General features: G+C 47.1%; 2 protein-coding genes and 1 long non-coding RNA gene across 10 annotated transcripts in view; all 3 read left to right on the plus strand.

The window, feature by feature from the left end:
* LOC118514155 (laminin subunit alpha-1-like) overlaps window positions 1-9,471 on the plus strand; it is a 73,756-nt gene extending 64,285 nt beyond the window's left edge. For 2 of the 4 annotated variants that reach the window (XM_036060769.1, XM_036060770.1), the window contains exons 11-23: window positions 441-731; window positions 795-1,863; window positions 1,938-2,587; window positions 2,655-3,881; window positions 3,948-4,408; window positions 4,487-5,242; window positions 5,308-6,378; window positions 7,090-7,131; window positions 7,211-7,372; window positions 7,457-7,907; window positions 7,979-8,115; window positions 8,189-8,420; window positions 8,495-9,471. In XM_036060769.1, the coding sequence (XP_035916662.1) occupies window positions 441-731; window positions 795-1,863; window positions 1,938-2,587; window positions 2,655-3,881; window positions 3,948-4,408; window positions 4,487-5,242; window positions 5,308-6,378; window positions 7,090-7,131; window positions 7,211-7,372; window positions 7,457-7,907; window positions 7,979-8,115; window positions 8,189-8,420; window positions 8,495-8,640 (6,695 nt within the window). In that variant the 3' untranslated portion in view covers window positions 8,641-9,471. Of the gene's footprint in view, window positions 1-440; window positions 732-794; window positions 1,864-1,937; window positions 2,588-2,654; window positions 3,882-3,947; window positions 4,409-4,486; window positions 5,243-5,307; window positions 6,379-6,686; window positions 7,132-7,210; window positions 7,373-7,456; window positions 7,908-7,978; window positions 8,116-8,188; window positions 8,421-8,494 lie in introns of all 4 variants that reach the window. The other 2 variants (XR_004906578.1, XM_036060771.1) reach the window with 2 other exon arrangements.
* Window positions 9,472-9,931: 460 nt separating this feature from the next.
* The window catches only part of LOC118514158 (dual specificity tyrosine-phosphorylation-regulated kinase 2), a 59,866-nt gene continuing 54,831 nt past the window's right edge, over window positions 9,932-14,966 (plus strand). Inside the window, exons 1-2 of one of the 5 annotated variants that reach the window (XR_004906579.1) lie at window positions 9,932-10,548; window positions 11,269-11,352. Coding sequence is in view for 3 of the 5 variants with exons in the window: in XM_036060796.1 (XP_035916689.1) it covers window positions 10,477-10,548; window positions 11,269-11,352 (156 nt within the window). In the remaining 2 variants the exon portion in view is untranslated. The remainder of the gene's footprint in view (window positions 10,549-11,268; window positions 11,353-14,966) is intronic. The other 4 variants (XM_036060796.1, XR_004906580.1, XM_036060790.1 and 1 more) reach the window with 4 other exon arrangements.
* LOC118514165 lies at window positions 11,363-12,199 on the plus strand. Its single transcript, XR_004906584.1, has 2 exons — window positions 11,363-11,722; window positions 11,812-12,199. It is a non-coding gene; the product is annotated as an uncharacterized LOC118514165 (long non-coding RNA).

The raw sequence follows: 14,966 nt of genomic DNA on the forward strand, positions 1-14,966 counted from the left end.
AGTCATGGATCTTGGAGATCGGATTTTCCTAACGTCAGTTCCGTGGAATCTGAGATGCCGTTTCACAATCGATCGATCTTCATCAAGCAAACGAGTGAATGAAAGCGTGCATGCGATGCCATGCTGTGCCTTCGTGTTGCAGAAGTCGTTCGTGAGTCATCCATCTACCAACAAAATTAGGGAAAGGTTTGGAAAGTAGTAAGCACTGACTTGGCCAATCTTTTCATGTTAACACTGCTTCGATCTAAACTAAACAGTTCTGCATGAGGTTAATTGCGCTCAGTTCGGCAGGCAGGTCTGTCTACACTGCTTCAAAAACCAATAAAACTGCTCCCTAAGTCTGCCACTTGATCTGATTTCGATGTTTCATCCGCTTCTTGAGAACCATTTGTGTAAGTAAAGTTTGCCTAATCAATGTTTCTCGCTCTTCTTTTGCATAGGTTGCAACTGTCATCCGAAAGGTTCGCTTGGCCATGCCTGCGATAACAAGACGGGCCAGTGTCAGTGCAAACCAAACATCGAAGGCCGCCAGTGTAATCTATGCCGCAAGGGCTTTTGGGATTTGAATTCCGGGAACGGATGCATCTCCTGCTCCTGCGATCCAAGTGGGAGCGAGCTGGAAGGATGCGATCTGCATACGGGACAGTGTTTCTGCAAGCCAGGAGTTACTGGCACTGGTTGCGATCGGTGTGACGTAGGATTCTACGGGTTCAGCGCCCAGGGGTGCATGCGTAAGTTCCGTTTTAAAGCCTGTAAATGCTCAAGTAAATGTACGATCTGTGTTGTCGTTTAAGGTTGCGATATTTGTACTAGCGCATCGTTCGTGTGTGACCCAGACACGGGTCGCTGCATCTGCCCGCCCAACAGTCACGGTCCAGAATGTCGCTCCTGTATCGCCAACACCTGGGGTAACGAGTTCCAGAAAGGTTGCAAACACTGCGCCTGTGATATCGTCGGCTCAATCGGACAATCGTGCGAACGAGAAACGGGGCAATGTAGCTGCAAGGAGGGTTATACAGGTCGGCAATGCAATGAATGCGCCCCGGGATACTATGGCTATCCGACGTGTCATCGTTGCGCTTGTGATGAGCGTGGTACACTGCCGAGCAATAACAAAACTGTGTTTCCCTGTGATCGGAACGGTCAGTGCCAGTGTAAAGAGATGGTGTACGGGAAACGGTGTGATCTTTGCAGACAGGGAACGTTTGGGTTAGCTGCTTTCCATCCGGAAGGATGCACCAGGTGCTTCTGCTTTGGAAGGGCAAGCAATTGTACACAGAGTGATCATTCTTGGGGGCAGGTGCGATTGGTTGGTTCAAGAAACTTGAGTGTGGAGTATCTGGAGCGACAAGATGGCCATACAGAGGTGGATTATGTTGTTATCCTGCAACTGGAAGGATCACATATGAACCGGGAAGATGTAAACATTACCAGCATGAACAACCTCGAGCTGATACCGAGCTCGTCGGGAAATGTGTCAATCGGAGCGTATGCTACGTTCCGATATCCGTTGTACTTCCAACTACCTCCTCAGTTCCTAGGTGATCGCGTCGCCAGCTATGGTGGGCAGCTGAACTTCACTCTAATCACGGCCGGTGCGACCATCAACATACCTGAGCCGTCATTGCGCCAGTTCCCACTTGTACAGCTGCACACACACGAGAATCTGGTGCTTGACTTCTACGAAGAATCCATCCGTTACGGACAGTCGATTGAAACACACTCTGTGCGATTACTTGGAAGTCTTTGGCGCAATCACTACGACGGTGCGTGGATCAACAGAACGATCTTGATGACTGCCCTCCAGAACGTCCGGCATATTTTTGTGCGAGGGACGACCACCATGGACTTTCAGCAAGTTGTGTAAGTGTCACACTTTTGTATACGCAGAATGATTTGCCAACCTAACGTTGTTTTATTTTCTTTTCTTTCTGCAGCCTTACCAATGTGACACTTGATACGGGCATATTTGTAGTAGGAGCAGAGAATAACCATGCGTACGGTGTGGAACGTTGTAGCTGCTCACCGAAGTACAAAGGACTATCGTGTCAGGATCCGGGTCCGGGTTACTATCGCCACCGGTTGCCGATCGTTGATTTGGAGTGGGCCACAATAGATGATATGATTGGCAAGGTGATTCCTTGTGGATGTAACGGCCGGAGTGAGGAGTGTGATCCGGAAACGGGCGTTTGCATGAACTGCCGCAACAACACCGGAGGAGAGCATTGTGAACGGTGTGCGGAAGGATTCTATGGTGATCCTAATATTGGTCAGTGTGCACCGTGTCCATGTCCTGAAACGCGTAAAAACTTTGCCCGTGGTTGTACGGTGCGTGGCAGCGACGTGCAATGCATTTGCAAGCCCGGTTATACAGGATCGCTGTGTGACAGTTGTATGCGTGGGTACTTTGGACATCCGCATTTGGATAATGGACACTGTGAGGCGTGTGACTGTAATCGTGAGGGTAGCATGTCGGATGAGTGTGATCATTTCAGTGGCGAGTGTCATTGTCGACCGGGAGTAACGGGTCGCAAGTGTGATCGTTGCGAAAAGCCCAAGCATATCGTCCAAGACTATAGGTGCAAGAGTAAGTTTACTCCTTCGAGCTTCGCTTAACTCGTTTGACTAACAATCCCTTCTTTGGTTTGTTTCAGTTTGTGACAACTGCACCATTACGCTGATCGATGATTTCGAAATTCTGGCTAGCCGTTTGTCCGAGGAAACTACCCACATCGATCGAAACGGCATCCCGGCGCCCTGGGTGAAATTGACGAGATATGAAGCGAAAACGCGCAAACTCTCGGATCGTGTAGCCCAACTGCTCGAAGCGGAAGACACTGCCAAGAAGTTTATGGTCGACTTTGCAGAACCACTCAAGCGCAATGCAACGCGACTTAGCAAGCGGATCCAGAAGATAGACAATCGTTTAAAAATCCGTGAGGAGGAAATAGGCAAGTGTACCGAGCGTGCGACAGACTTACATGATGAAATCATAGTGATCGATGATGATCTTCGGCACACTATTCAAATGCTTAAAAACTACGGAGTAGGTGATCATCACATCAAGTTACCCCTTGCCGTAAAAGAAGCGAACGATTTGCTAGCCGACATACGCAATCAGTATGACGCGACGCAGTTCGACGATAAGGTGCTTGAATGTGCTAACAAACAGTTCAATCATTGGACCAATGTGTCGAAAATGGTTGAACGGCAAGGCAGGAGGCTGGATGATCTCAAGTTCGAAATTGAGCAGATACACCACAAGGCGGATCATCTGCAGAACTACACCGTACAGGTGTTCCGACACGTGCAGGAAACGGAGGTGTACCAAACCACAAACCAGAAACATTTTGACAAGGTCCGTGATGCGTACAAGCAAGCGCTCGATGATGATGAACGCGTGAAGAAACTTCTCGACACCAACGTTATGGCCGATACGGACGTGAAATTGGTACAGCTCGAAGATAACTACGGGCAGTTAGAAAATGACAACAGCTCGCTACACTTCTTGGTTGACGTACTGAATGAATCGACGGAAGATTTAATTCGTAAGAAAAGTATACTGCTGGAGACGCAGGTTCCAAAGGCAGTTCGACATGCAGAACAGTTGAAGGCGAAGGCGGATCACATTAAGAGCAAATTCCAAACGACCGAAGATATATCGGCAAAGGCTATGAAGGCTAGCCAAGCGTACGAAAACATCATCTCCGCTATTGTGGCTGCCCAGTTCAGTGCAGACAATGCGACAAGTATGGTAGAGAAAGCCGATCAACTAATCCATCCAGAGCATGACGTTACGATCAGTGACCAGAGTCGAAAGGCGTTGGGAGTGTCTACGAATCTGACGAGTCGAGCCACCAAGGAACTGAACAAAGCTATTGGTGAGTTCTAAGCAAAGAGTTCCATTTTCGTAGAGATGTAAAATAACTGTTTCCTTCTCATTTCAGCCCTCAATGAGACGATGATACAGAAAGAGAAAATTGTCCAAAGCCTCAAGGATCAAATTTGGCAGACAGCGATCAAGAACAACAATCTAATGGATGAGCTTGGCAAGGTCGAACGAGGTGAAACGATGAAAACGGTTCAATCCGACCTAGACCGTTCGAGCATCGTGTCCGAACAGATGAAGTTTGTGCGCCAGGAAGCAATCAATCTGAACAGTGACGTTTACAAGTTGAAGATGAAGCTGAAATCACTCGAACCGGAATGGGATACCAAGTTTGGCATGGCAGAGGAAAACGTTTCGCAAACGTTTGGTAACATCCGGAAGGCAAAGGATAAGCTGAATGGTATTGAAGCACTAGCGAGAATTCAAGAAGACCGCTTCAAGTCGTGGAATCAGTCGTTCTCCGGACAGCTGCAACAGTTACGCGACCAGATCGCACTGGCCAAACACGCCGCCGAGGGTGTAAGTATTTAAAGATGAACAGAACGTAAAGAACATTTTCCATCGTGATTCTCAATTTTCTTTCTTTTTGCGACACAGATTCGCGTCTCGATGGAATCGTCAGAGCAGTGTATCCGTTCGTACGCCCCTGCCAACTTCGGACCGACGACAACCAATCGGATCGTTATGTCGATCGCTCTAACCAACCCGAACGTCCAGAACTCACCGCTTGCGTACATAGAAGGGGACGATCGTCGTTTCATAGCGCTCGAGCTGCGGCAGCGTAAGATCCGGATGCTTTGGAGCCTGGACGGTAGCACGGTCACGACGGTGACTCATCCTCAGGAGATAGAGGTGCGCGATCTCAAGAACGATGACGCGTGGTACTTTATTGACGCCACGCGTACATTTAACGTGGGAACGCTCAACGTACGCCACATGTTACCGGCGGGTGTGTTGAGCAATGCACGTCCGGTTACCGATGCCAGCAGCCTAGCGTTTACGACGATCAGTATCGGACCGAGCAGTCGTATCTGGGTTGGTGGTATACCGGACGATCTGCGTGTGCCTGATCTGGAACCGAGCCAGGGATTGGGCGTTGCAGTGAGCCAGCTGTACGTCGATCGACGACAACTTGGATTATGGCACTTTACCAGCTCTAGTGGCAAGTGTGCGGGAGCCATGTTGGGACCGCAGGAAGTGGCAAGCTCAACAAACGAACGAAACTTCAATGGAAACGGATACGCGGTGTTACAGCATACCGGACGCCAGAGCAAGGTGGAGTTCAGTTTGAGTCTCAGTTTCAAAACGCTCGATGAAGATGCGCTCATTTTCCTTGCGCTGGATGAGAAGAATGTGAGTATTGGTGGTAGAGAAAGAGCGAGGAAGAATTTTAACCCGTGTCTCTCTTCCGTTTGTAGAATCGATCCGTATCGTTGACACTGAACCAAGGCCGTTTGGTGTTCCGCGTAGATTACGGAGATGATGCACGGCTCGAAATAAACACAACCAAGCGATACAACACCGGTTCCTGGGTTGCGGTAGAAGCATCCCGTCAGTATCGCAAATCGCGTACAGATGAAGGCGTGCTGAAGGTGGACGGTCTCGATAACATCACTCACGGCTCACCCACGAAACCAATCGGTGCCTCGATGCTTCCCGTCCTAAGTGATAAGTACTATCTGGGAGGAGTTCCGCCCGGTTTCAAAACTGGCACTACCAAAGCGCCCGGTGCAGATCACGCATTCTTGGGCTGTGTGAAGGGACTGCAGATCAGTGGTACCTCGTATGATCCACTGGACAGTACGACCCACTTCGGCATCGAAACTTCGTGTGATAGTACGATCGTGAAGGCAGGTTTTTTCGGCGAAGGATACGTCGAGTTCCCTTCGTTTCCTTTGAAAAAACGAGCCAACTTTGGCTTCGTATTCCGTACCATGCAGCCGGACTGCTTGTTGCTACTATCTGCTTATCCGAGTCGCGTTCACGATGATTACGATTCGAAGGATACTTTCGGAAATTACTCGGTGTTCTTATCGGAAGGTCGTCTTCATCTCTGGATGGATGCCGGCACCGGTCGCGTTGAGCTAGTGTCGAACGGAACACTGAACGATGGCGAGTACCATGTGCTAGCGATGGTCAAACAGGGACGCCACGTTGAGTTGCGTATTGACGACAAGCTACAAATGACCCGAACGCTTCAATCTTCCCTTGTAAACATGCCTGGCGAAAGTGGTGGTCTTTACATCGGTGGAGTTCCGTACGATCCGGCATTCCCATCGCTAGCGAAGGTGTTCGATGGACTGCAGGGTGTGGTGGCAAACTTGGTGTTTAACAACCAAACGGTTTCCTTCGGCCAAGCGCTCAACTTTAGCAATGTGCAGATGGGTCGTACCGGCCCGCCTATGGGCAGCCAGGGGTTGTACACGGCACTGATGAAGACTGAACCAATCGGACGAAGCTTCAAGGCAGCTCCGGAAGGTTGCCATCGGGTAAGTAAATGGGTGGTATGGTAGTGCAACTTTTCACTTGCAGTAACCTCTCCTATTGTAGCGTATTGCTACTGGCCTCTCCTCTGCCTGGCCACATCCTTTATGAATAAAAAAAATCTTTCCTATTGTAAGCATACTTTGGCCGATTTCAGCTGAAAGCTCTAGCTACAGAGGAACGTCGGACAGTTTTGTCTAAGATAGCAATGTCGTAGTTTCATCTTTCGAAACACTATTGCTATTAATGCTATTAAGAGTACAGTTATTGATTACAAACCTTTCTCTCACCTTTAACCTTTCTGTACTTACAGAGTGTTGAAAATGCTACTAACTCAAAGGAAGAAGCAGACGATTGTTAGACACTAAACATGCTGGAAATGGGTTACATGGTGTAGCGTAGTTGGATAGAGATTTACTACTGATTTAGACTTAAGAGTTGAAGGGAAATCTATCTACAGTTTCGGGGAGTTTGGCTTATTTTACTAGGTTTATTATTTGCATGATCACAGAGGAGTTTTGGACAGTAAAATTAAACACCGTAAGAACTTTTTTAGACGTAGTAATGTTAGAACCAGTAACACCACTCCGCAAGGACGTTTAGTACTTGTAGTTCAATGGGCAGTGCGCGCACACTTCTTTAAAACAAAACCATCGCCATCGATTACTAACCGGGCTATATTAATCCACATTGCCGACCTTACACACATTGCACAGCTTAAGACACGCTTGTTTTGTGAGTCTCGAACTCCATGGAAGGTATATTGATCCGATGACGATCGATGGTGGACTCTCTTGTGCAAAGGTGTGTCATCGTATCATCCCATTGCCGTTCCAGGTCGGAAGCTATTCCTATGAACCGAATGCATTTAAGTACGGTGACAAACCCCACAGCTACTCCGTGGTGACAGTTCCGGCACGAAATATATGGCAGCGCAACTTCCACATCGAGTTTGACTTCCGCACGTACTATCCCAATGGCATTTTGTTCGTGGCGTTGGTAAGTATTGCGTTGCTCAGTAGGAATAGGTTCACTCCACTATCCGTATGGTTTAGACTTAATGCAATACTTCTCTCCTCGTAGGGAACCAAAGAGAAAGCGAAACATTTCATCATGCTGGCGCTCAAAGATGGCGTCCTCAAGCTGACGGTACGTGGCCGCAAACGGGACCAGCTGCTGCTCGCACCGAAGCTGAACGATGGCCAGTGGCACCGTGTAGCACTGAGCAGCGTTAAGAAGAAGGCAACGCTGAGCGTACAAATCGGTAGCAGCCACAGCTCGGCACAATTGAAATTACCAAAGAAATTGAACGCGGCCAATACGCTGCACGTCGGTGGGCTGCCGGACGAGATGCTGATACTTCCTCGGGAACTACAGCCGAGGCCAGAAGCGTTCAAGGGCTGCCTGCGAAAGTTTGTAGTCAACGATAACACGCAGGATTTGGCACGACCCGGGCGCCATTTGCATGTGGGGCAGTGTTTCCCGCGGATCGAGCGTGGTTCCTACTTCCCGGGTGATGCGTATGCCATTTACAGTGAGTTTTGATGAACAACAGTTTCGATACAATCCTTCTGAATAACCTTATTATCGTTTACTCCTGCATAGAACGCAACTTTAACGTAGGAAAGTTCGTTGAAATCGAGCTGGAAGTACGGACGTCGGAGATGAACGGAATACTCATGAGTGTGGCCGATCAGATCAACGGATTCCCAGCGCTGTCGTTGGAAATTTCGAACGGAAATGTAAGTAGACCAGACGATCTTCCATTCGATCTTCAACTGATGACGCTCCCTTTCTCTTTATCTTTCGCTCTAGATAATCCTTTCGGTGGACAATGGTGATGGTAATCCGACGCGCCTATCCACGACACTGCCCTCGAAGTACACGCTTTGTGACAACCGATGGCACAACATCTCAGCGCTGTACGAAGACCATCAGATGGCGCTGAGAGTGAACGAGTATCCTCCATCCTTACTGTTGCCACATGGATCAGCTGGATTTGGTCGAGTCAATACTAAAGCTCCGCTGTACATCGGAGGCCTTCCAGGTAAGGTATCTTCTGTTGGTCCGTGTCGTCCGTTGGTGGAATTAACAAGCGTGGGGTTTTGTTTGTTTTTACAGACGCGGCTTCCAGTGGCACACTGTTGATGAGAGAAAACTTTAAGGGATGCATTCGCAACATTGCTATCCGTAACGAGCGCAAGGATTGGACGGACATGGACGATCTGCACAATGTGCTGCTGAGCGAATGTCTAGCAGTAAATTAAGAAAGTCCGTTGCATCTGCTGGCGCATCGGTTCGCACTGTACATATAGCCACATACGACTCAATACGCTTAGACGAAGGTGTTCCAATGGCATAGAGAGATAAGTTCGACGCACTATTATTGCGTCGATTCCAAGTGGAGATGAACGGTAAAGCCAAATACACAGCCGTTACTTTCGGCATCCCGGAGAAATAGCAAAGAGTTCAACGATACAGCCAAGGATTAGCAACTCATCTTCGGACAGTATGACGCTCGTGTAGCTGTAGGGTTAGGAAGACAGCGTTACGGTTTAAGCTAGCAGATAGATAGCCCACCTAACTTATGGATACTTATATTTATTACGCCCGAGAGAGCTCCGAAGTGGCTATAGGCCTTCTCGCGAGCCACAGATAGTCTCTATTTATTTACGAATGAACCGATTCCAGAACACAAATACAAATACACAGGATTAGGATGAATTAGGTTCGTTAAGATGCCATAGTGCGGTAGAAACTGCTACGTACTGCTCTATTAAGTAAATGATCGCAGCCCCCACTCTTAGTTTACACGGCAAGGAAGATGTGAAAGGGGTGAGCCGGGGGGTTTACGAAGCACAACGAGGACTAGGAAATCTGTAGAGATATAAAGGTTGCCACCTTAACTAACACAATCAGTGTGTAAATCAGTAAGCGAAGTCGAAAAATGTTTGCGAGTTGGAAAACTACGGTCCGTATGTCGATAAATGAACATACCGACTACCAGCAAACCTGTATGTGTCTCCGTTACGGTATTAAAAAAAATAAACCTTCTAACCTCCTCCAACGTTGAGAGTGAGTACGTGAACGGTGGAGTAGCCAACGGGTACTTTTTTTCTTTTCTCTGCCAAAACCGACCGGTCTGGCCAAAACCGACCAAATGAAGAAAAGTGCGGTTGTAATGAATAGTGGCTGGTTCTCTGTGTGTTGGGGGAGCGATTCTGCGCAATTGACTTGGTGCTGTTGGGTGGCGACAAGGGGAATTAATGCTGATGGCCTTTGTATAAGTAGTGCTAACTACAGTCGGCGTGTGCATATGTTGTTAGACAGTGGGTTTAATGAGTGTATGGTTTTAAAAATGATTAAATTGCGTAAGTAACTCATGCAATTCGCAACGAGCGTTAATATTCGAATATTTCAAAACGCCTAAAAGTATGCAATTAGCCAGCAGCTCTTTCAAGCACAGTTGTTTTTGGTTCGGAAACACACTTGTGCTTGAATTTTGCCCATCGCACGCTACGCTCACAGTGCACAGTGTACAGTACTGTTGAGGCAGGCTCAAGGGCAGTAATACCGGTTGCTTCGATTGCTTGCAGCCATCGAAAAGCCTTCCTTATAGTACTCGGTTCCGCGTGCACGTGCATTCGACTCTTTACCTCCTTTGTCCCTTACGGTTCTTTTTTGCGTAATGAACGTGCGGTGCGGTGAATTGGTTCTATTTCTACGTGTGGCACGTTTTTTCGCTGCAGCCTCACACATCCCGACGTATGTATCGGTGTGCTTTAGGTGTGGTGTACGCGCGCTTAAGGGCCCGTGCTGCATTAGTCACTGGCTGAGCGAACCATCGTCCACAGTACCCATTAGGAGCCCAATGGATCCTGGAAGCAAGAGCAACGCCTCGATCCGATAGCTGGAATCGTGACGAGATCGAAAGTTTCAATATCCTGCGCTGGATACATGCGGTTCCGCGCTGTGCATCAGAGCGTGCGGGAGTTCAAAGTTCGGTGCCGTGTGTGCGTGTAAGGCTTTTGTTTACCGATTTGCAGTACCCCATGAGAAGTGTGAGTGTGTGTGGTGCGAGATAGTGATTCAAAGTGATATTAATGAATTCCAAGAGTGACGAGACGCCGGTGAGCAGATATGGGCAAGTTTGCAGCTTCCTGTTTCACCTGAAAGTGAGTAGCGCGTAGAACATATACACTTATTTTTCAATAATAATCGCAGGATCAATTCGCGATGTAAACATATCATCGTGATGTCACGGTTCGTGATGCTGAATGAAACGTGATGTTTGGTGCTTCGTCGTATCTAACCATTTCGAGAAGCAATCGTCCAACCCTCGACAAACTTCTGCCCGCCATGCCGTATAGTTCCGGTTCTAGGACATGAAAGCTGATTGTTAATCTCTCGGAATTGATGATGTATTTCCTCGTTTGCCGATACCGGGTGACGGTGAATCGTACCGGAGATGTCATTAGAGTGCTGTGTGTTTCTTGCTGATGATCGAAGTAGCCCAGACATGGTGTTGTTTATTTGCAAACGGTGTTGGCTAGTAGCGATGTGGCCTCCTTGTATTGGACACGTGCGCGCGGGAGAAAAAACACACTAGGAATAGAAACAATTTCGAGTGCACAAACAAAACTGAAGTATAATAATGATTGGTTTGTTTCCACTCCTGTTGCTCGGTAGAAGAATTGCATGATGAAGTCTATATTTAGTTGAGCCGCAGATAAACTCCGGAAGTCTTTACTTCTCATGGCCTTAGACTTCTCCAAGAGTCCAGCCTGTTTGTTTTGCTCGCAATCCTGCGCTATAAAACATCAAATTAAAGTCTCGTCATACTTTACACAAAGTAAACAAAAGCATTCACCCATGATTTCCATTTCATATTGCAGGTGTTGATGGGATACGCCGTGTACAACTATTTCTCCCAACACTTTGTGACCGTGTTTTTGCGCCGTCTCTTCTGTCCGGTGGTGGTAAGTGGTCTTGAGCTTTTCTCACTTATCCTTTGCCCTTTTGGACGCAATCGTACGCGGGCGGGTCCCCTCAGTCAACCGCATTGGGCCTTTGTCCACTTTTGTTCGGAAACAATATCGTCCTTGCGCGGGCCACTTTCGCACGCTCGCAATCCATTGCTGCCGTGTGGGTGTGTTGTCCGTCGACCTATACCAAACGCCAAGCAACGTCGAGTTGAGCCAGCCGATTGCCGCTCATCGAGCACGAGCACCGTCGATCGAAGAAAGATGATTTATTCTGACATTGGCGGGCAACGCGGCAAAACGCCAGCGAACCGTAAACCGTGGCCTTCGGTGAGGCCGAATGGTTATGGGTGAACCAATCGTACCGGTGGGTGATGAAACAGCGTCTTTGTCACTCCTTTTCGGATTGTGCATGTACGTTCGGTGTTTTGGTAACGTGTACTTTCTTCCCACCAGTGTCCATGTATTTTCTGCAACCTTGGTTACCGGAACCAGAACATCAAGGATATCGTTAGGGCGAAGAAAAACTTGTCTCATTCTTCCCAAAAAACTTTCACCCTCCTTCCAAAAGATACGGTTTGTTTTGATTGTGGTCCGGCTCCAACCTCCGGCTTCGTTGCCCTATCCATTAGACAAGTTTCCCCATTCACAAATCAAAACTTTGCACCCATTTTCAGTAAGGCAGTCAACGGAATGCGCGAAAAGCCTTCAGTGACGTGCACAAATAACTTGCGAGCGGTGTTTCTAAACCCTTGAGGGACCAACCAAAAGACGAGAAAACCAAAACCGGGCTCTCTCGGATTCCGAGTGATAAAATTCAAATAAAAGTTTTACCCACAAAGAACATCTTATGAGGAGCAGGAAGTGGCGTCTGAAAGCAGTTTCTTTGTATAGGCGTGCACTATTGCGGAAATCATCCGAAGGGAAGTGTGAGAAAAAGTATGCAAATAACATTTATTGCACGATGGCGTGTTGATGGAGACGTTAACCCGTTGTATCCGTTTCCGTACCATATTTGTTGCAGTGGAATAATTTACACGACCGCCTGTCCAGGTAATAATGGATTGATGTCACTAGAAACTGTTTTATAATTTTCCTGTTTTTTGACTAATTAATGAGATGAACCGATTTTGCTTAAAAAGACAATATACGAAACTGTCTCGCAGCTCTTAGAAGGTTAGTAAAAATGTCAATGGAATTCTGAACTGTCCGTCTCCGTAACAAAACCGGCAAACGAGGATGCCTTCTTCTTTTTCTTTCTCCGCCTAACGACTTCTTGGGTCATGCCTGCCATTTTTTGCTTACTAGACCTATGTCTTAAAGTTTGTCGTTACAAAAAAAGTTAGCAATCGTTTAGCTTCGCAGTTTAATGTTTTACTTTCAAAATCGGCAATAACCACAACATGACGAAACCAAGCACAGCACATTTCGGGTTACACTCGGGGTCGAATTGCTGGATTTGTTGGTGGCTTTTCTGACGTTATGACGGCTGAAATCTGGAAACTAGAAACTTTTACTTCCAAAACAGCCAAGCCAAAGTGTATCTATTTTTGGGGAAGGAGAGTGCATAGGCAAGTAGTTAATTTGTTTACAACATTATTGATTACATGGAGAACACGGTGATTAGGCACGACGGTATCCGAGGGACACCACTTCACTGTGGAAACTGATAGTACAGCTTTGTCAATTTTCACGTCTTTTTGGGCGTCTCAAATACGGGCTCTGTGGTAGAGGGAAATTACATTTTGGAAGCCTTATGTTCCGTAACTAAGTCCACTACCTGTTTACACTGAACTAGAGATGCTACTGATGAGTGAAGAAACTACTTTCTTTTTTGACGCGTTCCGGTCCGACCGGCTTCCTAATATAAGACTGAAAAACGACTTTACGTGCCGCGTGTGTGATAAGTTGCTCCGCTATCACCGCATCCAGCCACAATTAATCTGCCTTTTACGTTAATGAATCACATCTACTCTTGCAACGGCCATATTGATCCCGATATCCAAGCAAAACCTGATGTTGCTTTTCTTTCGTATCTTTTCGCCTCATGATCGCGATGGACGAGATCGAAAGGGTAAGATCAAACCGGCGGTCGATGATTTTGTATTGAACACTTTCGATTTTACGATCACGATTTTACAATTACGATTTGTCGACACACGATCAGCTTGATACCCTTCGAGACGATTGAGATTTGATTAATACTAAGGAATATTAAACTGATCGAGTGAAATTTATTCTTATTTAAGTTGGAAACTTGCTTATGTTTTTATGCTAAAAGCTTTCATGGTATCTACAAATACAAAGAAACAATAACTACATTCTATTTTTCCTACACTACACTACTACAAACAATAACTTTGATTTCCAAACGTCAGACAGCAGTAAAGTTAATCGTTTCATGAACTGCTTGGAATCCATGAAAAAACATGTAAAAGCTCCGCTCCGTCTGTCTGGCTGCACTCGGAGGTGTAATATGTGACAGACAACAATAATAAACCTCACACTGTAGTTGGTCATCGATAGCAGTTAGAACATCCTTGCGCGGTACGGATTATTTCGCAAGGGTCAATTGCGATGCAAAGAAAGGAGTTCTCATCGTTACTCCCAGTAGCGGCAGGACAATAAATCAACAATTTGAACGGCTGTTGCCGCGCATCGACTGCCAAGCTATACAGATATTTCTCGCTGTCAACTCCAAATTGGGTTGGTCGGCTAGGGTCATCGGGTCGTCCGAGACGTTGGTGAGGATCTCGGAAATATTAACGGCTCACACTACAACAAGTCTCTTCCCCTCGAGCGGTGCCGGAACTGAACGAACCGGATAGCTGGTAGACTTGCTGGCCTTCACATTGACAATGTTGACCAGGGTGCGCACTTGTATCTGACGTGCTGCACAACCACCGTCGACCAGATCGTGCGAAGAAACGTGAAGGTTTGCCAGAGACCCTTTTAAAGCTGACCTCCAATTAAGCACGCCGGAAAGGAAAAGCGCTTGCATCGGATAGTGTCGCGACTTTCTGGGAATGAATGACACACGATACACTCACTGGTAAGCCTGAGATTGGTTTACCGAAACGTTTCTGGACACACCGGGCAAACTCCCTCTGAAGGCAAAATGGTCCTGTGCAGTAATCGTACGGCTTCCTAAACAATATTCGGCCACACAAACACGCGACCACAAACGCGGTCCTGCCGCGCGTGTTGCCATTGCGCTGCCGGTGTACAGCACGTCCGTTGACCAACTTATCATATCCTGTGGTTTATAAACCAGTAGTCTATCCTGGTGGCGTTTGCTTTGTGATGCTTTGCTTTTGCGGCTTTTTCCTCTGGCCCCATTTTCCATGTTCTAATTTGATTATCAGCACTCGAACCACATTACACCGTTGCGGCAGTAGTAAGTGCCACCATGGTCTTATTTGAGCCAGGTGTGTTGAAACGTTTTTCCTTTGGTGCTGGTAGCCGTTGTTGATGTCGTTATCGGTGACGGTGATTTGAATATCTCTGAGGGCGATTTACATGTGTAGAGACAAACATAAAACACGTGTTTTCAGTGTGAATACGTTGAGAAAAACAATCCCAACACGATCTATTTTTCTGTTACTCAGGAC

This window comes from Anopheles stephensi, chromosome 3, assembly GCF_013141755.1.
Source record: "Anopheles stephensi strain Indian chromosome 3, UCI_ANSTEP_V1.0, whole genome shotgun sequence".
Classification (NCBI taxonomy): Eukaryota; Metazoa; Arthropoda; class Insecta; order Diptera; family Culicidae; genus Anopheles; species Anopheles stephensi.